The sequence below is a fragment of the Cheilinus undulatus genome, linkage group 12 (genome assembly GCF_018320785.1).
Source record: "Cheilinus undulatus linkage group 12, ASM1832078v1, whole genome shotgun sequence".
NCBI classification, from domain to species: Eukaryota; Metazoa; Chordata; class Actinopteri; order Labriformes; family Labridae; genus Cheilinus; species Cheilinus undulatus.
Window position 1 is genome coordinate 44971670 of NC_054876.1, and position 23982 is coordinate 44995651.

The following is a 23982-nucleotide window of genomic DNA, read 5'->3' on the forward strand; positions in this document are numbered from 1 at the left end:
TGGGGCGGGCCTGTTCTCTGTGGTTTTCAGGGGTCCGGCCTATTCTGTTGTCAGGCCTGTCTCCTTGTGGCCTGCTGCGTTATAGATAATAGGGATAGATCTCACTGGTAATGCCTAAAATAATATAAAACATTTCTTTAACTTTGGTGTATTTGAAGGTCTGGCCCCCAGAGTTTCTGTTGAGACTTAAATCTGGCCCTTGTGCAGATGTACTTGATGACCCCTGTCATATACTAGTACTATAATCAACCCAGAATCATGATACATGTCTCGAGTGTACCATTAGGAGCCGACAGAAGGTGGCGGTATTGCGACACTAACCGCGAAAGCTGCCGTTATCCCAGTAGTAGAAGAAGAATTTTGTTTCTGGTGAATTTGCCATACACTGACATGGGGAGCTAACTGCAGCCGAGAAGTTTTCTGCTTGCACTTTATCAAAGTCAAGCCACACGAATGCCATGGGAAAACAAGTGAAATAGCAAGCCGCGGATTTAAGTGACACCACAGGTACGTGACATTTCGGTAGAATCTAACGGTAACCTGTTGCTAACAGGTAACCTCGCTAACAAGCTTGCTAGTATCTTCTAGAAGTGTTAGCGGACTAGCCGTTAGCCACGCACGAGCCATCTGCTAACGGTCCGGTACAGTTAGGACGGCCCTCTCTGAGATAAAAACACACAACTTAAAGCCAAATGCGCCATTTATATACACTGATGAAATGTTGATCTTATGTTCTATTTAAATGGAATTATGTCTATTATCCCAAAACTGTTTAATCTGTAAAACAAGTTCATTTATTCTCGTGACACTGTTGCTGTCATCTAGCTGTCACTCAAAGCGTTCCCGCCCCCTTACTCGAACCAATAGAAACTCTCAGAATGTTGACTGACAGAACTCTCGGCCAATAACACCCCCTCAACAAATATGACGGCTCTGTGCGCGCTGTTCGCCACCGCAGGCGTCTCTTTCCGGCGCAGTACGCTGGGATGCTGATGCTGAGGAGGCTCCTTGAACTGTAGCATCGTTGCATCTCAATGTTTATCGACATGTTGGATTGTTTGAGGTTGCACCACTGTATTGACCTCTGTCTGGGCGGCCTTCTGTTGTTTCTAGCGGGGCTGCAGCAGGTGGAAGCAGCCGCCTCCGCCACGGAGATGACCAACTTGAACTGGAAGCCGTTCATCTACGGCGGGATGGCCTCGATTGTCGCAGAATTCGGTAGGATACGCGATGCACCACAACATGCAGACAACAACCTTCACGTAATATAGGGCTCATTGCATGTAATGCTCCATGCAAAGCGCGTTCCATGCAAATAGTCAGCTAAATATGATTAATTCACTGTCATAAGGAGGGTCTTTACTGTAATGCAAAATGGTAGTAGCACCAGCTTCAAGACAAGGAAGATGCATCCATCTGAACATATGTCAAAGCACTTGGAGCACATCTTAACACAGTCACAAAGAATAATCACATGTGATAGCTTTAGTATTTATGTCATAAAAGTTATTTAACAGATTTTACAAGTCATGCATCATTACATTTTTGTAAGAATAGGCTAAGGCTGGGCTGTACATAGAATTAAAAAAATATATACTAATGTACTTTCAAACTGGATATTTAATAAGACAATAGAGCTGCGTTATTATGGCAAAAATCACTTCATTTTCAATGATATCCAGATCACATTTTGTAATCCTGATTACTAAGAGATTTTACATCTGCATCTGTGCATGAATTTCAAATCATTGTGTTGCCTTGAGAGGTAGCCGCTGGTTTGTAACAAAGGGTTAAAATTCTTGATTTTATAGATTTTGTAGGGACTGATTCTATGCAGAAAAGGTTGAAGAGATATTTACCAACATATCAACTTATATATATCAATTAATTACAATCAAGGTACATTATTGAAGCATGTTCATCATTATTCATTTTACTGGCTAGTTAACACACTGTCAGAGGTAGTTTCATGCAGGGGTCATCAATTAAAATTCTTTATGTCTAACAAGATTTCCTTGAGTGAAGGTTCGAAATGTCATTTCAGTCCAGTACAAAATAAACATGAAAAACAACATTTTTATGAACCAAAGGTAATAATGCAACTGTGATAAAGCCACACTAATAAAATATCAAAATATTTTTTGTAGCCATTATGAAAAGCTTTTAAGGCTATTTAAATGTAAAAAAGGTTGCAAGAAAAGAGCTTAGCTCATATAAAAAGATCTCATTTTAGAAAACATGAAATAAAGGTGAAGTGCTTTTTTTAGATCAGGGCTATAAGTTAACTATTAGGGCTAGGCAATTAATCGCAAATTAGATTAAACTGTAACATGGCCTGCTGCAATTTTCAAATCGAAGAAGTTGCAATATTTCTTTAACTTGAAATGTGTCAAAATACCAGTTTAATAAATCAATTTTTAGCAGCGGCAGAGATTTTATGTACATTATGCAAAAATTCAGGTGTCATTTTTTTTTATGGTATACAAAAACCCTCCTTTTTGTGTTTTATGTATGTTTTTCTTCATCAAAATGAGTGACATAAGAATCATAATGCCCTGAAACAAAGCAAATTACATTTTCAATACGGGCAAATATATTTAGCTCATTCTTTCTAAAACTGATGTAGGCCTAGCGTTACTTCATGAAAGTCATAACCCAGCTGCAATCAGCTGATAGCCAGCTTCACCTCCTCCACCCCAGCCGTCTCCTTTATAGCTTAAAGCTTTTTGCACCCCCGTATTCAGATTCATGCGGATTAATTGCTTCAAAAATAATTTCATTGTTTTCAATACACATGGTTTTATTTATGGAATAATTTATTGCTTGAATTTGTCGAAAGAAAACATAAGATTAACCCAAGAATAATCGCATATTAAATTGCAATTGCAGTATCTGGGAAAAAATTGCAATTAGATTATTTTTGCACATCGTTCAGCCCTACTATTTTTGCCCATAGCACTGGTGCTACAGAGGTTGATAGTCTTGCAGCACAAGACAAAAACTTGTAGCACAATACATATAATTAGGGCTGACAGCTTTAATTCGATTGGTCGATTAATTGGTCGAAAAGCTTTAGTCCAACCAAGATCACCCTGGTCGGTGAATTGCCCCCCCCCCCACGGTCAGTTTAATTCACCTGTCGGAAAATAGGCTGCATAGTATCATCTCTTTATATAATCCCCTTTAAAATGTTCACGTTAGCGTTAGCTTCTCTTACAGACACACAGAACGGAGAGGTGATAAAAGGCGATGTCTGCTGGTCTTAAGTCTCGACGAGCAAACTTTTTTCCTCTCACCTCCAATAAACACTGCATGCTGTCTGCTTTATGTTCATAAATAACACAGCGCGGGCTGGATCAAGTGATCCTGTTATTAGTTACCATTATAAATGAATGAAAAACGATGATCTGAGATTATTTTGTAGGCTGTATGAGTTTGAAGAGTTACCGCACTGGGATCACGGAGATCAAAGGCAGGTGCGCACTGATCATCTCTCAATTAATTATATAGTAAGATGTGATGAGCCGAAAAGATGTATTAATGCTTCTAAAGAATTGTTACATTCATTTTAGGATCATTTAGAGTACCAAGCAGGTGCAGTGAGGAGCCTGGATGGATTGAATTAGTCCTCAACGAGTTGAATTTTTTTAATGAATGAATTTTTTTTTTTTTACCTGAACGACCAATCAATTAATTGGTGCCTGGGTGCGATTTTGGTCGACCATGTTTTTCTTTGGTTGACTACAGCCCTACATATAATGTCTGTTACATCTCTAAAACCACCCAGTAACCCAATGATATGTATGTGAGTGAATATCCTTGAAAAACACCCTACATTACAGCTTTCCACTAATGGCACTACACAAAGTGTCCCTGTCCTCACCTGATCTGTCCCTGGTCAGGATGAGAATGACTCTCATCAGAGAGGAAAGATGCTGATGGCTCATCTCCACATTCAGATATAAAACAAGAGCAAACTGCAAACTGCCAGATTTTATAGGAGTGTTGCTGCAGCAGATAGTCGAGCAAATGAGCGCCATTCATGCTGGTGTTTGCTGCTGTAGTCCTTTTGAAGTTTTAGGTCTAAACTGTATTTATCTGTACTAATATCAGTAGCCTAAATGAATTTTGGGCTTTATATCGGCATATCTTGCATCTTAAGAGTACAACATTACAATACAGTAGAAGTTTCATGTTCTAATGTGAGCTACATTTCATTTTATGTCATTTTTTATGATTGTAGGAAGGAAAATTTGTGATCTTAGCTTTTCTTTAAAGAAAATTACCTTGTTCTTGTCAAGTTCATCCTAATTTCCATTCTCTCTGTTTTCTGCCTCTCTATTTTTAATCCTAAGGGACGTTTCCCATTGACCTGACTAAGACCAGGCTGCAGGTTCAGGGTCAGTCTCAGTACACAGAGGTGCGGTACAGAGGGATGTTTCACGCCCTCTTCAGAATCGGCAAGGAAGAGGGTATCCGGGCATTGTACTCTGGGTAAGAAATTTGTTTATTTAAATTTTGTATTTAACCAAATCCTTTCTATATACACTAGTACCCAAAGTTCAAGATTAGACCAAGAACAAGCTGACTTGGAAACAACAGAAAAAGTTGAATAGTGTTTCCTGCAGGAAATTCACCAGATGTTTGATGAGGATGTCACCTTTGCTGTTTAATGTACCGCTGATCAAGCTATGCTGTTGTTTTCTGCAAGGGTAAAACATTTGAAAATAAAATGATTTCAGTATGCAAGTAAGTATCTAGTACACTGTTTAACTGTGGTGAAATTGTTGGTAGATATGAAGTGCAATCTGACTTGTGGTAGGTTGATGGTTATTCTTTTTCATGGCTAAAATGCCTTGAACAGACTCACTGAAAAACTTAGAGTAAGCCTTGACACTGTACCTCCAGAAATTACAGCCTGAGACGACCCCCCCAAAAAGTTGAAATCACTGTCTTTTCACCTTAAATCAAGTTACTTCATCTTGCCACACACTTTCAATATGCTCCATGCAGAATGGATCAGCATGTGCTTCATACAATATGCAGTAGAAAGATTTGCACACAGAGCTGTTAAATGTGGGTGGTTGAACTGTGATATTACTGGATTCATCCTCAGATTTGAAAGAAGCCCGGTGGGAGAGAAAACATCTCAACAGTTTTTCATCTTTGCTATTTGTTAGAGACTGTGTCTGGATTTCAGACACTGAACCAGCGTCGATATTTATCTTTAACTAGACTAACACCACATGAAGAGGAATGCCGATTTAGTGTATCTGACATGTTTCATTTCTCCTTTTCAGGATCTCTCCTGCTCTACTAAGACAAGCTTCATATGGGACAATCAAGATAGGAACCTACAACTCTCTGAAGAGGCTGTTTGTCAGTCGTCCAGAAGGTGAGTGTTAACCCTCATCCTTTCTTCTCTTCTTTAAAAGCTCTTAAAAGCTGCCCACAGAACAAACAGCAATACTTTAAGACCAAATACAGTCTTCTGAAACCTTGAAGGTGATTTTAAACTACAGATATCAGTCTGGGAGTAAATTATGGGAGGTGATTTGAATGATAATTTCCTGCGGCGGATGGTAAATTTACATTCATATTTAAATTGCTGTCTCGTGGAAGGCTGATGCAATTAGCTGCAAACTTCTCAAAGCCCCTGTGATTCCTTTAAAACCATAGTGAGAAAAACTTTACACAGCAAACTTAGAGTAGAACAAAATCTCAAACTAGTAAGAGCTGCAGCAGCAAAGAATGTACAATAGCAGCTTCAGGAATTTGGCTCATTGTTCATTCTTGTATTATTAAACCTTAGTCCTTTTTCTAATTTACTAAAGCAGCTGGGAGCCTCTAAAAGAGGTCGCAGTTGCTGTTTATTAACCCATTTTTGGGCAAATGCACCAGATACAGTACATATTTTTTTGGCTTTGTCAGGGGAGGTTTTTAATTGTAATTGTCTGATAACATTATCTTTATCTATTTTCTTATGAGATTTCAGGGTGAGACTTCTTCTTAAGCAAAGTAGTTAAAAGTAATCTCACTGTTAAAGAGTAACAGAACCCCAGAGTTTCAGCTGAGGTGTGCCTAGTCTGGAATTTCCAAAAAACCTTTAGGACTTCATGGGCAGGGCTGTTGCTCCATCATACTGTCCCTAATCAGCCACATCATTCAGTCTATGCTGCTTTTTAGATTTGAATATTAGCCACAGTGTTATAAACATTCAGGGTAGGCTTATCATGAGGTACATGAGAGAGAGGTGCATTCAACAAAAAGATCATTTAAAGGGGGTAAAATGATATATCGTCATGTAGAACAATGGTTAAAATTAGGTTCACTCACTATCTAAAGTCATGATAAAAAAAACTTCAACATTATTCATAGAGATATTATGATGAGAACAGTTGTGTTTTGGGCTGTTTTGTTTGGCTTTAAACAAAAGAAAATGTAGAATATAACTACTTGTTGCTGAGATGTTGAAGTTTGGACCCTAACTGATTAACAGTTGTACTAAAAACCCCACATATCTAGGTTTTTAAAGTGGTCTGAAGGTTCATTTACTCCCTAAATACTGACGTTGCCTGTTGACACCGAGGAGGCATGAGCAGGTGTGCTAATGTAAACTGAATGATAGCCATTCAGGAAGCAAGCTGACTGAGGGAGGAAGCACAACAAACACAGCCATGGCAATGACAGCAATATGAAGCTTTTGATTTGTTGCAAGTAAGTGTCCTGTAAAATATAGCACAATTATACTGATTAGGGAGGGAGCAGGCCTGATGTTACTACTATAATGGATGCAGTAGCTACCATAAAATCCAGTTTGTAAGCAGCAGTCTTTATATTTTTATTTGCCAAGGGGAAAAAAAGGATTTACCTTCCTCCTGCATGGCAATTTAGCACTTTCTACTAGTGATATAAAGTTGTCCTGCTGTATAAGCTGCAGCCAACTTTTTAGATGTCAAAGTTGGCATTGAAAATTAGGGTTATACACTAGATCAGGGGTGTCAAACTCAAGGCCCGGGGCTCAAATCCGACCCGTAGTACAGTTATACTGGGCCTGCATGATCATATCTTATTTTTATTATAACTGGCCCACCGGTATGAGCTCTGCAGATTCCCTCCACAATAAAAATGTAAATTTAACCCTGATGATTTAAAATATTCTTGTCAAGTCGAAAAAAACTGAAAAGGTAAGGGTTAAAATTTTCAGATAAAAAGTCAGGAATGTGGGGAAAAAATTATTTGTGTTTTCATTTCATGCTTTCAATTTTGCGTCTCAGAATTACGACTTAAACCTATGATTTTGACTTTTTATTTCATATCTTAACCTTATCGATTCATATTTTTTTACTTTTATCATATATTTCAACCTTTTTGGATTTAAAATGTTAAATTTTAAATCATATATTGACCTTTTTCACTAAATAGTTCAAATTTCATTTCATATTTTGACCCTCCAACTCCTTACTTGACTTTTAATCTCATGTTTTTACCTTTTAAACTCAAAATGTATAATTTGAACTGATGTTTTGACATTTTAAACTCGTGAGTTTGACTTTCAATCTCATATATTTGCTTTTTTTTAAAAAATTTTGTTGACTTTTAATAATGTATTTTGACCTTTTGAAGACATACTTTTTTATTTCAGAGTTTGAGCTCTTAAACTTATCAATTTGACTTTTTTAATCTCAAAAGGGTTTTTTTGCCCATAATTTATCACTGGTAAAAATGAGATTGACAGTTTATGGTTGACTATTGACCCTGTTAGGCCCTCAGGTTAGACCTAAATTCAGAATCAGGCCCCTGCTGTGATTGAGTTTGAAACCCCAGCACTAGATTTTATTGAATTAAATGCTGAGGCACAAAACTTTACAACTAGGAATCCACAATATTGGATTTTTGCAGACATCCAACAGGCTGATAGCTCCACATATATTTTAGCTGATCTCAATTATAAATGTAATTGAGAACTTAAACTTCAGTCCTTAGAAATCACTACAAAGTTTAAGGAATCAAAACAAAATACTTCAGCTGACGTGTATCTGTCAGTTCTGCTTAAAACTCCACCATCTCATTCGTGCATGTAGCTTGGTTGTAAATATCACCAGAAATTTTTCACAGTGATACCGCTGATCGCCGATACTGATATCTTGTGACAACATCATGAATTGTTATTAAAAAATCTTTAAAGCTTGAAGTGGTTTTAAAGCCAAAAACTAGCACACTTTAGGATGCACTTTAAGCAATATGATAATCATGTTTAATAGTTAAAAATGCCTTTGCTTGTTTCTTTAAACTTTAACATGTAATGATGACCAAGAGGCTAAGCAATCATTTCTCCTAACATTTTAATAATCCAGGCTCTCTCCACGTTTTCACTCCTGAGAGAATGAATGAGAGGAAGTGACCTGTTTTTCCATGTAAACATACTGTCATATCTTTGTTTCTTTCTGATCCTGCTTACTCTGCAGTCTCTCATTCATCCTCCTTCTGTTTGGACTTAAAATGTTTGTGCTCTGAACAGCTCAAAGCTCTTGTGTGCTTTGTGTGCTTTCTCTTTTTGTTTTTGCTGTAAAAATTTACATTCAAGTATGGTGTTCTGTTTTGGTTTGCTTCAGTCAAAACTAAAGACATGGATGCAAAGGAGGGATTAACTCTATCATTTGTATTCAATGGCACCTAAAACAACAGAAAATTTAAAAGTTGAAGTTTTGCATTTTTTTTAATCAGTCCAGCCTCTGTTCCACACTGAATGTTGTTTCTAAAATGATGCTGGAATAAAGCACAGACTCCTGAAGTGAACAATAGTTGACCTTGCTGAAACAGGAGAGGTAGCTTCAGTCTGTACTGACATGCTTCCTTGAATAGATCTCCTTGCACAGCAACAATGCTGCGTGAGCCTTTGAAGGCATACTCCAACACACCTGCCAGACAAAAAAAGGTTGGATTTGTCGTGACTACCTGTGTTGACCTGGCTGGCAGCAGAGTGAGCGAGTTAACCTGCCAGCACTAATTTGAAAGCTAAATAAGAGGCAAAGAGCTTCCTGGAGAAGAGGGGAGAAGAAAGAGAGGGATGGGGAGAGACAGGGGAGAAAGAGAGGGAGAGTTGGGCTACAGTCGTACTGTAACTCTGAGTGCTTCGATGTGGTTTACCCTCCTCTTTGTGTTGTGAGATATCACATCCTGTAAACAGCTCCAGTACAACATTACAGGGTTAAACAATGGACACTAAAGAACGATAAGAATAAGAAAATTGAGAAAATAATCAGTTTAGGCCTGGGCGATATGGCCTAAAAATCGAATCCCCGATTTCTTTAAAATGTTTGATTTATGATTTTAAATGATTTATTCTTATCCTTGTCTAATAAAAAAACACAAATGACAAAAAAATTAATAAAAGCATGTTTTTCATTTATTTTATGAATTAAATGTAAGAAATTCAGTCTGAAATTTGTAATTTGGTCCCAAAAATTGACCTTTTTTTTTTTTTTTACTGCAAGGAGAGTTAAACCCAAACCAGTTCCAAACAGCTGACAAAAATATACAGTTCTTATAGGACGAAACTCATGATATGCGCCGGTAGCCGTGCTGTTGTGTGTGCGTCTCCATGGTGAAGGAGGCGGAGGGTGTAAACTATGGGTGCCCGGGGGGGGGAGTGAGAGGAGCATGGAGGAATTTCAGAAAATCTAGATTTTTATTTTTTAATTTGTCCCGAACAAAGAAATTTGAATTAATCGATAAAACCGATATATCGCACCGGCCTAAATCAGCTGTTCAGTCAGTAGTGAAATAATACTTATTTGCAGCCTGAAACCACAGCAGTTAGTCTCAAATCCTTTTCATGCCTGGGTTGCTGAATTAGTCCAAACTAGACAATAAAAAAAGTTTGAAGACTCCAGCACTATTCCCTCAAATTAAGTACGACCTGAGGACCTCTGATAATCCCTCACTTACTCCCTGATGTCAGTATTTGGTGCTGCTAATATGCATAGGATACGCAAAGTCTGTAACACACTCGGATTGACTGACATTTCTGAAGGAAAACTTGGAGGTGCTGCATGGCAGCAGCAATTTCAGTTATTTGGGTGGGTGAGTGAATACCTTTGGCAATATAGTGTATTTCAAACTGTGTTATGCATGAAATCCCCGGCCAAATGATCCTGATATATGATCAGGCATTTGAAAAGAAAAGCAGTAGGAGGAAGAGGAGAAGTGCTGTGGATATGAAGAGAGCAGCGGTGCACATGGTTGTTTGGACAGTTGAGCTGAAATGAATAACTTGAATTGAAAAGTCATTATTGAACATAAGCTGAAATGAACTGGAAAAAGCACTATAAAAGCATATTATTTGATTTTTTTGTATTCAAAAAAGCTGCATAGATCGTAAAAACATAATTACCACCCTAAATTACAGAGACGTCAATTCACACAGGAGTAGTTTTACCTGTAGACCTCTGCGTATGCTAAAATATGGTCAGTAATTTACCTGGAATTTAAACTAACAAATTACAGATATGGTCGATTAGCATGAAATTTAAAACACAGATGTCCTGTATGATTATTACAATAGATGCACACGCTTCACTTTGATAACTATACCACATTCCAAATTATGCAAATGATGTTTTTCTTTGATTTTCCTAAATATTCTATGCAAATTACATTCAGTAGAATTTTCAAGACATCAACCTTTGTGTGGCTCTTTTTTTTGATTATTTGTGGCTCTTTTATGTCTTAATTTCAAATATTATTCCCCCAGAAAACCTTAAAAAGGGAAACTTTTTTCCATTTCCACCGTTTTTGCCACTTTTGCCAATTTCAGCTAATTTTTGCCATTAAATACCCCTTTTTCCCTATATTTTGCCCATTTTTGCAACTTCGTTTTGACACTTTTTCCCCATTTTTTCCACTTTTATCCCATTTTTGCCCCTTAAGAATTTTTTGCCACTTTTCGTCCAGTAAGCTACCTTTTCCCATGAAATACCATTTGTATTCTTTTTTCCCAAATTTTTGCGTCTTCTTTTTGCCACTTTTTTGCCCATTTTTGCCCTTTTCACAATTTTTTGCCACATCTTGCCCATTAAAGCTACCTTTTTCCATCACATACCACTTGTTTCCTATTTTTTGCCAATTTTTGCCAATCTTGACTGCTTTTTGCCCAATTTAGTCTTATTTCCACTCATTCTTTGCCACACTTTCTCCACTTTGGACCATTCAACCACCTGTTACTCATTTTTTTGTCACTTTTCACACATTTTTGCTACTTTCTTACCATTTTTCCACTTTTCTCCCTATTTTCACCCCTTGTGAGTCATTTTTGCTGCTGCATTTTGACCACTTTTGCCACCTTTAACTTGTTGTTATAGCTATTTCAAGCCGTTTTTGCCACTTTTCACCATTAGGTTTGTGGCTCTTGCAAAGGTATTTTCAACAGTTTGGCTCTTTGGTTGAGCAGTGTTGAGTAACACTGCTTTAGAGCATGCTTTAAATTTTATCCTCTAGAGGAATTCAGAAGAGGGCTCCATTCACAAACTTAAAGACAATGCAGAAAAGTATAACATATTTAAAAAGAAGTTGTACTCAATGGGAGAAGCTTTGATGGGCTGTAGAAAATATTGGATGAGGTCTGAACATTAATTGTAAGCATTTTTCATTTCCAAAATAATACCATCCACATAATGGTTATATCTTTAGAATCTTGTCTATTTTGTACAGACAACTGAGAATAATAAGAGTAGTTATAATAAGAGTATTAAAAAGGTTCTTCAGCTGGATCAGTGGGATGTTTTATGTCAATGATATCTTACTGTAACCTTTCCTATAGGCTCAGGATTAGGGAGAAAAATCCTTTAAAATCTGTTTTGTTTTTGTCACTTTGACATTATCATCTCCCTCCCAGTGGAGAGAAGAAAAGAGAGCCACTCAGTCCTCAAACGAAGTGGTTTCTACCACATTAATCTGCGATTTGCAGGCACTAGCAGGTTTCTGAGACTCTGGGGAAGTTTGTGCCCACAGGCTCCATCTCTGTCTCCTTTTCTGTTTGTCTTAACTGATTTCCCTGTTGACTGGTTCCCTGTGAATCTTACACCAGGCTTCATTGTCTTCATTCTTTTCTCTTGTTTTTTTCCTCTCACTCCACACTATACTCCTCTCTTCAGCTCTTACCTTCAGCTGCTCTCAATATTTTATGGCCAATTAGAGTACAAAAGATAGATCCATGAATAATAGAGAAGATCAAGGTAGAAGTAGAGCAGTGATGGCTCTCAGTCATCCAGGTCATAGTAATGCAAGGTGAATCCAAAAGGGAACCGGACAGGTTAAAAAAACGTGCACATTACGATTTACATTACACATTACATTAACATTTTTCACTGCAGATTTAAGGAAAAATACAATATTGTGGGATTTAACCAAATACTTTTCTTAAAAACAATAACACCATTATCATAAAATAGCTAGCAATAGCTAAGCTCAAAACTGACCTTGTTATTCTAATTATTTCTCTTTTTTCTTATGTTTCTTTAATCACTCTTTTTGGGGGGGCTGGACCAAATTTGGAACATGCATCAAGCCTGGTGAAAAATTTGATATCTCTGTGATTTCGAAGATTATTTTAGTAAAATGGCTCGAATGGCATTTGGTTCCTCAAAGTTTGACACCACAGCATTAATCAAGTAAGTATGGACAGTTCTAAGGGTTGTGGTCAAATCTCCCTCAAAACTATGTCATTACATCCTAATATTGTCCTCATACTGTCTTGCAAAGTTTACAGGCCTGTGACTCGACTATGATTTTGTTTCAAGCCAGTGAAGGACAAGACATATTGTGTTTAAAAAATCACACTTTGCACTAGGGGTGTAAAGGTATGTGTATTTGCACCATACCGATTCAGTACAGGCCTCTCGGTACAAATGTGTACCGAACAGATACATGTGGAACGAAGCTCATACATGGACAGAAAACTAGAGAACAACTCACTGTCACACTGTCCTGGCAACCGCACAACCACAGCAAATGACAGCAACAGCCTGAATATTCCCAGATTAAAGTGTCCTGTTTAGGAACACGTTGTTTCCCGGTAAACTACAACAGTGGACAAAGACAACAACAGTAGTGCTGACATTATTCAGCAGCAGTGTCGCTGACAGCACGTCGTCCAGCGGACCAATCAAAGCTTTTGAAAAGGCTCCACTCAAGAACGTCAAGTAAGGAGGAGGAACAACTAAAAGTCTCACAAGCCAGTTATGAATGTCTCATGATTTAAGATCTTTTTATTTTAACAATGGTGCTCTGGTTTTGTGGATAAAAGTAGTTCTAAATGCATACCATCAACTGTCAGCCTCAGAGGAGGGGAGAGGGGACTCCATCATGTCTGCAGCTCATCATAGGTAAAGTTACCCTCAGATTTCACACAGATTTAACCTCTTTGTCCATCAAGATGGGTTGTGAAAAGTTCTCCCAAACATTGTAGTAGGTCCCATTAGTTAGAAAAGTAATCCAGTGTTGAAATCAGCAGGATAGATGCTAATTAGCATACTTAACAAGCTAATTTAAGGTTGTATGATGTGTTCAAGTTGGCTGGGAAATTTTAGTATTTAAAGACCAGATATAAATATGTCAATATGTCAATTAGAATAACCAAGTAATTCAAAGATGTATTTATTTAGTCATATTTTTATTCATTTAAGACCTTTGGGAAGGAGATTGCAGCTTTATTAATAATGTAAATGTAATTTTTTCACTCTATTTATTTTAATACAATTTAATGAAATTAATAATAATAATAAAAAATTCTGTCATTTAGTCACTTTAATTACCGTACCAAAAATGTACCAAACCGTGACTTCAAAACCAAGGTACATACGGAACCAACATTTTTCTGTACCATTACACCCCTACTTTGCACACTTACCACGATAACATGTTGATTTAGGCTGTTTGAGAGAATTTCGGAAATTGGCTCATTATCATGGGAAGCCAGACTTCTCTTTCCTAGAAAAGATAATAAGTAAAGATCTTGAGAAAATAACCAAAATTTACTAGATGTCTGTGAAGGGCTCCCATACATCATGGGCTTTAATCATTGTTTTCTTTTCCTGGTCTGATTTCATGACTACTAAAAGCAGCTCTGCAGCAGTGACTGTTTTAAACAGTCTCTGGTTTGTCAGCACTAATGAAGCAGATGTACTTATGGGTCTATCATATAAATATATATGATTGTTAATCTAATGTGAAAAGTGGATGAAAGGTGTCAATGAGAAGAAGAAAACAGAGATCATTAGTTTAAACATGTGCATGTATTTACTCCCAAGCTTTTGAAAAAGCTCGACATGTTATTTGTTTTGTCTTTTTGCTCTCCACTCTGCGTGCCCTCTGCCTGGATCGTCCCACTGTGTTTTGATGTTTGTTTTGATGCAGGCTTGGGTTTGCCCTGTGGTTGTGGTGGGATTGAAACTTCTGTTCTGCCTCCCCTATAACAAGCCCTGTGAGGACCCAAGCTGTTGGTCAAATTGAACAAGGATCACTGTAATTATTAATTTAAACTCAGATGATCTGTATCCTCCTCCTCCTTTGTCTTTCTCTGATGTAGACGCCTTCCTCAGTTACTAACATTAAGATCTACTGCTTTCTAACACTGACGTAGTCTTTAATTTAACTGAACTGCAATTTCTGTGAACTGTTGAATGTAGTTTTGATAAGCATGAACTACCCGTTAACTCTATGTGGTAGTAAGTAGGTTAAACAAGATTAAACACCTACTTCTAGTTCAGATCAAACTGTCTGTGACTTAGGTTCTGTGTTATGGTGTAATGGGGATGGGAAAGAGAATTAATATAATGTAAATAAGAAAATTTAATTTGATTTAAGAAGAGAAACGGATAAAGACTACAGAAATAAGTGTAAACATGGAAGATTAGCAGGAAGAGATACAAAGAGGAAGTATGTTTTTGTACATATAGTCAGAAATTGAAAGAAATTATGCAAGAGCATAAAATCATGGAAATTAAAGCAGAAATAAACAGATTTAAAAAGATAAAAATGGAATAAGTGTTTGTCCCTTAAACTTGGAATATATGCATTTAATCTGTCTTTAGACCTCTTAGTGTCTTTGCTCATCATGTTTGTTTTTCCAGTTGCTTCTGCCTGTTTACTACATAACTGTTCTGTCGTGTCTTTCTCTGCAGATGAGACAATGGTCATCAATGTTTTCTGCGGTGTTGTGTCTGGAGTTCTGTCCTCCTCTCTGGCTAACCCAACCGATGTCCTCAAGGTGACTCTTTTTTTCTTAGTACTAAACATCAGAGCTGTGCTGAGTGAATCCTGTATCTTTAAATGTCTGTTTTTGTCTCAGATCAGGATGCAGGCGCAGGGTAGTCTACTCCAAGGAAGCATGATGTCTAACTTCATCAACATCTACCAGACAGAAGGAACCAGGGGACTGTGGAGAGTGAGTCTTTGAGTATCATTTACAGTGATGTTTGTGTGAATTAACTAGGGAACAGTGTTGTTTGTATTGATTCAAGGAGCAGAAACTGTACTCAACAATGGAGCTAATTGACAGTATTTCTTGTTCATTTGAATGGCCTATTACCTTATCATGCTTCAGACTGTCACAATACAAAGTTATATTACTTCATAGTCTTATGTCAAGAAGCACTCTATGGACAAAAATTCTTCTTTACACCTGTTAATTATTGAATTCTGGTGTTTCAATCAGACCTGTTGCAACAGGTGTTTAAAATCATCACCTAGCCATCCAGTGTCCATTTGCAAACATTTGTGCTCCTATATGGGTCGTTCTGAAGAGCTTAGTGACTTTAAGCGTAGTTCTGTGATGGATGACACCCTTGGAATAAGATGGTTGGTAAAATTTCATCCCTGCTGGATATTCCACAGTCAACTGAAAGTGATTTTATTAGAAAGTAGAAGTGTTTAGAAACAACAGCAATTCACCCACAAAGCAGAAGACCATGTAAATTCACAGAGCAGGGTCATTGACTGCTGAGGGGCATGACTCGTAAAAGTTGCCAAGCCCTGCTGATTCCATAGCTGAAGAGTTCTGAACTTCCACTGGCATTATTGTAAACACTAAATCTGTGTAGTAAGAGCTTCATTGTAGAGTTTCCATGGCTGAGCAGCCTCACATCACCAAGCCCAATGCCAGTGACACTGGACTGTGGCGTGGTGGAAATGTGCTCTGTGGAGTGACCTATCAGGCATCTCTGTCTGGATTTAGTGGATGCCAGGAGAACGTTAACTGCTTGACAGCATTGTGCCAACTATGAAGTTTGGTAGAGGAGGGGTAATGTTATGGGGTTGTTTTTGAGGGTTTGGGCTAAGGCCTGTATCTCCAGTGAAGGCCAATCTTAATGCTTCAGCATACCGAGACATTCTGGACAATACTATGCAACTTTGTGGCAACAGTTTGGGGAAGGTCCTTTTCTATTCCAACATGACTGTGCCTCTGTGCACAAAGCAAGGACTATAAAGACATGGGTTGATGACTTTGGTGTGGAAGAACTCAGTTGGCACAGAGCTCGGACCTCGGCCACATTGAGCATCTTTGGGATTACCGGGAACAGACATTTTGCACCAGGCCTTCTGGTCCAACATCAGAGCCTGACCTTATAAATGCTCTACAGCAGTGTTACTCAACCCTGCTCAACCAAAGAGCTAAATTGTTGAAAAATACCTTTGCAAGTGCCACAATCAAAGTGGGGAAAAGTGGCAAAAATGGCATAAGTAGCATTAAAGATAAATTAAAGGTGGCAAAAATGTTCAAAAAGCAGCAAAAATGTGTAAAAAGGGGAGAAAGGGGAGAAAAGTGGAAGAAGGGTCAGAAAATAGCAAAAATAGCGGAGAAGTGAAAAAAAAGAGTTTGAATTATGCTCTCACAGCTGATGACTTGAAAAATATTCTGTCATTTGCATTAATATTTAGGAAAATAAGAGAAAAATGTAATTTGCATAATAATGTGGAAAGCAGTGTATTCAATGGCATAAGGTAGCTTAAATGGGTGAAAAGTGGCAAATATGGGGAAAAAGGGTGGAAAAAGAAGTGGCAAAAATGGGCAAAAAAATAGGAAACAAGTGGTATTTAATGGCAAAAGGTAGCTTAAATTGGCAAAAAGTGGCAAAAAAAAATGGGATAAAAATGGCAAAAATTGGAAAAGAAAGTTTCAAAAAGAAGTGGCAATAACGGGCATAACATAGGAAACAAGTAGTATATAATGGCAACAGGTAGCTCTAATGGGGAAAAGTGGCAAAAATTTGTGAAAAAGGTTCCCTTTCAGGTTTTCTGGGGGAATAATATTTAAAATTAAAACATAAAAGAGCCACAAATAATCACAAAAGACCCACACGTTGAGTGTTACGCTCTACAGAATGAATCGGCACAAATCCCAACAGAAACACTCCAAAGTCTTGTGGAAAGCCTTCAAAGAAGAGTTGAGGCTATTACAGCTGCAGTACACATTCTGAACTCAGTAGATGCTTATGAAAGGGTTGATCCTGTGTGGGGAATCAAAGCAAGTGACAATTATGGCCACATCATGGTTAAGGGATGATGGTTACAAGTATTCATGGGCTAAAGTTCTTGTTTTGGCCTTCATTACTCCAGTAATGTTTTGTCAATAGTAGACGGCGCACACGCTCTTGTAGGCTTCACTATACAGTATACAGTATTTGTAACATGTTTTTTCATGGTAACTTGTCAATCAAACTATTTGTACCTCCAGTCAGCTCTGCCCAGTGAAGTAGCTGTGATAATGTATTAATCTACCTCATTTTCGCCACCCTCCTCTTTCCCCTCAGGGTGTCATACCCACAGCACAGCGAGCTGCCATCGTTGTTGGAGTGGAACTTCCTGTTTATGACATCACTAAGAAGCACCTTCTTCGCTCTGGCCTCATGGGAGACACCATTTTGACACATTTTATGTAAGTTTAATCACTGCTAAGAGTTTTCATCTCATTGCTCTTTTTTTTTCCAAATATGGACTAGGGCTGGGTAATTCATCGCAAATTAGACTAAATCGCAATATGGCCTGCTGCAATTTTCAAATCACAGAAGTTGCAATATTTATTTTATGCACATTATGCAAACATTAAGTGTCAATTTTTTTTATAATAGTTTAAAAAAATCCTCCTTTTAGTATTTTATGTTTGTTTTTCTTAATCAGTGTGAGTGACATGCCCCTAAGGGTCCTAAATATGCCCCTAAATAAAGCAAATGACATCACATTTGCAATATGAGCAAAAATAGTTAGCTCATTCTATCTAAAACTGATGAAGCCAAGCCTTACTTCATGAAATTCATACCCCAGCTGTGATCAGCTGGTAGCCAGCCTCACCTCCCCCATCCCAGCCGCCTCCTTTATAGCTTAAAGCTTGTTGCACCCACATATTCAGATTCATGCTACTATGAATTAAATGCTTCAGAAATAATTTCATTGTTTTCAATACACATGGTCTTATTTATGGAATTAATCATTGTTTGAATTCGTCGAAAAACACATAAGATTAACCTAAGAATAATCGCATATTAAATTGCAATCCCAATATTTGGGGAAAAATCGCAATTAGATTATTTTTGCAAATCGTTCAGCCCTAATATGAACACTAACTTATAGAAGAAACTCCTCCTCCTTGGTTGTGTACTCATCTGTTAACCTTGTGTCTTTTAACAGTTCCAGTTTCACGTGTGGATTAGCGGGTGCGCTTGCATCCAACCCCGTAGATGTAGTCCGGACCAGAATGATGAACCAGCGAGTTTTATCAGGAAGCCCCATGTACAAGGGAACACTGGATGGAGTGATGCAGACTTGGAGGAATGAGGGTTTCTTTGCTCTCTATAAGGGATTCTGGCCTAACTGGCTCAGACTGGGACCCTGGAACATCATTGTATCCTTTTAAACCTAAATAGGTTTTAACAGGTTTAGTTGTTTGAGTTTAATCTTTGTTTAGCCAGGTTTGTCCTATTGATATCAGAGATCATTTTTGTAAGGGAGACATGCCCTAAAATAGCAACTCTCAGATTCAACAAAACTATTAAATCAACTATTAAAACAGGTGAATACAGAAAACTTGGATTCAAGACCTTGAAGTTTTGCAGTTTAAAGTCAGACTGACAGATTGTGATTGCTAAAGATGTATAAAAACCTGTATTTAGAGCAGATATATTATCTGCAGGTTTCAGCAGAAATGCTCATATCTGCTGAGACTGATATTATGATGATAATATTGTGTGTACCTAAAAGAAATGGAGTCCACTTCTTATAAAAACTGCCACTATACTATAGTTCCAAGCCAGCTTATGGCTACACTGGTCACCATTGTTAACCAACTTGCAGTACAGCTAAACCCCATCGGTAGCTTTTGCCTCGTTCTCCTCAAATGATGCTGATTGGTGCGTCATTTCTCAGATGTGCCTGACAGCAAGAAATCTAGCCAATACATTGGTTTTGCAAGATTAGAGGTACACAGCAGTTAATAACCTAATCATCAGCATAAAAATGAACAGAACAATTTGGTTTATTCTGGCCAAGGCAATTAATATAGATAGCAAACAATAATGGTCCCAACGCCAAACTGTGAGGTATCCTTGTGAATTTGTAGCATCTCTAAGATTTGAAAGGAGAAAACGTATAAATGAGAAGGGTGATGCATCACTTGAATTTTACATGGCCCTGACTTTTATACCGCTTCTAACATCCTCTTCAAACCTGCCCATTCAGAAACAAAATCCTGAGTATGGCCCCAGCACTGCCAAGTCCTGTAGGTCAGAGGTGACCTTGAAAAGGTCTGCCGTTAAAGAAGGTTTCTCATATTTCAGAGCTTGCGACGGTCAGCTGAGCAGCTCCAGCTTGTTGCCAAATCTCTCCTGAATTTTTCCTTGACACTCTCCTCAGTTCTTTATCACCTTCGAGCAGTTGAAGAAGCTCCCATTTTAAAGCGAGCAGACTGTTTGGACTTCACTGGTCTGTCAAACTGTGTTGGGCGGAGCATAAAGCGAAGCGAGGTGTGAACACGGCAGCACCTGGAGTTTTGGCACCAGTATAATCTCATTCACACCCTTCAGATCCATACCAATGATACACTAGAGTATCTGCCATCTGCTTATGCTCATCCAAATCTTGTGCTGATTTATTTGCAGTGTTTTTATTTGTTGTCACTGGTTCTTTTTTAAGGTTGATTTTAAAGACTGTTGCTTTGATGATCACTATATAATTCTCCTTTTAACGCTCCCTAGGCAGCTAAGTGTTTGGTTGTAGCAAAGATTGAAACTTTAAGGTTTCCTTATACTTGATCCAAATGGAAATGGATCAGGTGAGTTAAATCTTTGGCCTCTTTAAATGCCAATAGCGACTTTCTGATTGTTTGCTCAGGATTCCTACACAGATCTGCAGAGAAACAATGGAAATGAATTTATTTTCTAGTAGATGATGAATGTCACTTGAGGCATGCATGGCTTGTTTGTACAGTTTTTAAAAAAAGGAACTGAAAAGGAATTTTTAAATGGATTATGTGTAGGAACCCTGAATTTTTTATTTATTTTTTTGGCACTGCATGAAATGTGTTGAATGTTGAGGAATTGCATGAAAGACAACAAAGTGTTACAGGTCAATGATTACAGAAGACTGAATTCACTCAAAGAGGAGGAGGAAATAATATCCTACACTCCAAGGTCAATCACTGTAAAGACAGGAAGAAGATCCCTGAAGCTGGTGACACACTGGACGGTTTTGGGCCCAGTTTGCGTGGCTTGATTCAATGCTTGTCACAACTGATTATTTGTGCAAATAATAAGTCCAGATCTTAATATTTAAGTACAAAAAAGTGTGATGTGTACGATTCCAGGTCAGACAGAATAGCAGATTTTGGGTGTCTTGAAAAAAAGAAAGTCAGGAGTCTAGTATGCATCTTGCAAGCTGTGCAATAAACAAGGTAAAACACTACAGCAACGCCAGTTGCCGTCAACACACGACACCTGTGCCTTTTAGCTTTCCAGGAAAAGTTGATTTGGATTGGACCAAACTGTTAGGTGTTTTAATTTACCTTTGTACAGGTAAGGCCAAGGGCAAGATATGACCCTACATATTTTCTTAGCTTTCCTTAAGTGGTCGCAACAACCATTGTTTATTCATTGTTCATCCTACATTCATGTGGGAGTCCCCTAACAAAATTTTCCATGTTTTACCTGCAGGATGTGCTCGACTAGTCGACTAAACGATAAAAGTCAGATTCATTAGTAGTCGATACCAGAACTCTGAGTCGGTTTGACTAATTTTAATGCTGTCCATCAGCTCAAGGTGAAAATCGTGGTCAAACACTCTTGTCTAAACTGCTACACTGTCAGCCGCTGGCAGTAACTAGCTCCAGTCAGTGCTACGGCCATGCTGCCACAGTGCTGTTTAATCTGACGTAAACAACTATGAATTGATAGCATCTCTTAGGAACAGTGTGGATCAACACAGTTCTGATTCCCATCAATTGGGGATAAAGTTGTAGTTATATGAGTATAACCCTCAACAGCTGACACAGAATTTTATTTCTATTTTCTATTTCAAATACAACCATACCGTGCTGTTCCTACTAGATGCTAACTGCTCATTTTTTCAATTTTATGTCTGGCACAGAGCCGGTGGAAAGGTCTGGCAGGAAGGCAGTGGGCATCAGTTGAAGTAACAACGGCTACTAGTGGCAGGAGGCTTCATTATAGTTTTAAAAGACCCTTATACCAAGATTTCAGGCCTGTATTTATAAAAATGTAAAATCATTACGTTAAACCGGCTCACAGAACTTGCCTCAGGTCCTTCATCACTGGTCTACTGTGTGCATTCAGAGGATTATAATGCTAAAAAACTGTCTTTATGTGATCTCCAACAGTTTTAGAATTATCTAAGGGTTGAAAACTGTCCAGTGTGCAGCCAGCCTTAGTGATCATCAGGGTTTTTGGTGCATTCTGGTGTCAATAAGGGGTCAAACACCCTCACTATACTGCTGATGGACCTTAAATGGGTCATTTGTTGGTAAATCTCTCAAAAATTCCATCTGATTTTAACACTGAGGGAAACAGTGTTTATTGCTCTTCTATTTAAGATATTCTCCTGCTATTTGTTTGAACACGAACTGTTTTTTTTCCTGATTTTAACCAGCTACTGAAGTTTTACTTGAAACAATCAGAAATCTGAACCAAATGAGACATTCACGACCAAAACAAGGTATCTCACTTTTTTTAGGTTATCATTAGGGAAATATTTATTCCAGGTCAGTCACTCCTAACCAGTGTGAGTTTGTTTGTTTTTGCGTTAGAGCCATTATTTATTTTTGCACCTCTGGTTTGAAAGAACTGATTTTGTTTGTAAGCAAAGTAATCTGCCATACCGTCATAATTAATCCAAATAAAACAATCCGGTACATCATGAAAAGCCCAGTTTCACACTCAGATGTGGATGTATTTTTTCACATACTTGTCAAAGGACACATAAACGGCTGTAGGAATAATTAAAGTCTTGTTTCATTATTTTAAGGTGAAACAATGGTTTGAACTGTAAAGCTGGTGTGTATGGGGCTATTGTGCCAAATTGTGTTTCTATCAAACTAGGTTTGTGCTAAAAATCTAGTGTACAGTTGAAAATCTTTGCTGAAGAGTATCTGAAATGAACAGCCTTTGTAGGACCGGGGGATTTGGGAAAAATGTAATCATTCTGATAATTTATTGATTCACATTTCCATAAATAGGGATAAAACTCCATCTATATCCTATAAAATGTTAACAACAAATGAATATTTTACACAAAATGTGGTAAGAAAGATTTTTTGATCCAGACATAGGTTTCTAAATTTAAGTAATTCACCCCAAAAATAATTCAAAGACCAAATGTTTATTTTGCTGACATTCTTTACGGGAAGCCATAAAAACATCTTTACCGTAATTCATCTAATACACAATATGAATAATGTGCAATAAGGCTATGAGTGAAGTTTTAACCTCACTCTCTTTAATCCGCACAGCCAAACTTTTCTTTGGAATGTTGACTATTATACTGCTTTATTTTAAAGAGGCTTTTTTTGTAAGTTTTTCAGCTTTTTATTTTTATTTAAGGTGGATTTTCTAACGTTTTCCTTCCCAGCAGCAGTTTTCCGTTGCTGTATAGTATCTTGTATTTGAAGGTCTTGCCATGTCTTCTTTCTTTTTACAGGATTTAAATGACTGACGCACATTACAATAGATTTATATTTATAAATTATCCTTCAGCAGCACTGGCACTTGTACTTCTACAGTGTTTTTGTTCCTTTTTCTGTACTGTATTCTGTGTGTCATATTTAAGACTATAAATCAGCTTTGGCTCTATGTGGGTCAGATTTCATTCTTCATGCTTGTAAATTCTTCTTGCAGTTTGTTTTTGTTTGCATCAACAGCAAGATCATCTTGAAACCAGAATTTTAAACATCAGAGGAGATTGGCTCTTGTTTTTCAGTGATCTATCAGGGCCCCCCTAAAAAATTAAGAGGATCTGTTAATTTTTTTTAACTTTATAAAGAGTTTAAATTTACAAGAACCAAAACTTACAATTTTAAAGATTAAGTCAAAGTTGCCCCACCAGATGAAGCCGTTTTTCTCACTCAAGTCTTGCACTTGTGAGCTAAATCAAATAAAACTTTTTTACTAGAACTGAACTTTAAGCTGAAAGTCATCTTATTATCATTATCATCTGAACTGGAAGAGATATTTTGTAAACTGGGGTTATTCAACCATTGTTTTCAGTTTGGTTTCTTAAATTTAGAACATTATACCGTCAAAATTTTTTATATTATTATCTTAATATCTGTAAGTTTGTAAAGTCAAAATATTCAGTTCAGTAAAGCTGAAAATTTTGGGTTTTCCTTAATATATAAACACTTCTTTTACCTGAAAATTCAGTTTGATTTCTTGTTAATTTACAACTTTATACCGTAGAAATTCTGTGACTTTATAAACTTGA

General features: G+C 37.5%; 1 protein-coding gene across 1 annotated transcript; it reads left to right on the forward strand.

Moving 5' to 3' along the window:
* Positions 1-374: 374 nt before the first annotated feature.
* On the forward strand, positions 375-23374 carry slc25a14 (solute carrier family 25 member 14). Its single transcript, XM_041801617.1, has 9 exons — positions 375-507; positions 1114-1218; positions 4356-4494; positions 5301-5395; positions 15183-15268; positions 15350-15445; positions 17811-17935; positions 18685-18898; positions 19906-23374. The coding sequence occupies exons 2-9, from the start codon at positions 1155-1157 to the stop codon at positions 19945-19947; spliced, it is 861 nt and encodes a 286-aa protein (XP_041657551.1). The 5' UTR covers positions 375-507; positions 1114-1154; the 3' UTR covers positions 19948-23374.
* Positions 23375-23982: the final 608 nt, after the last annotated feature.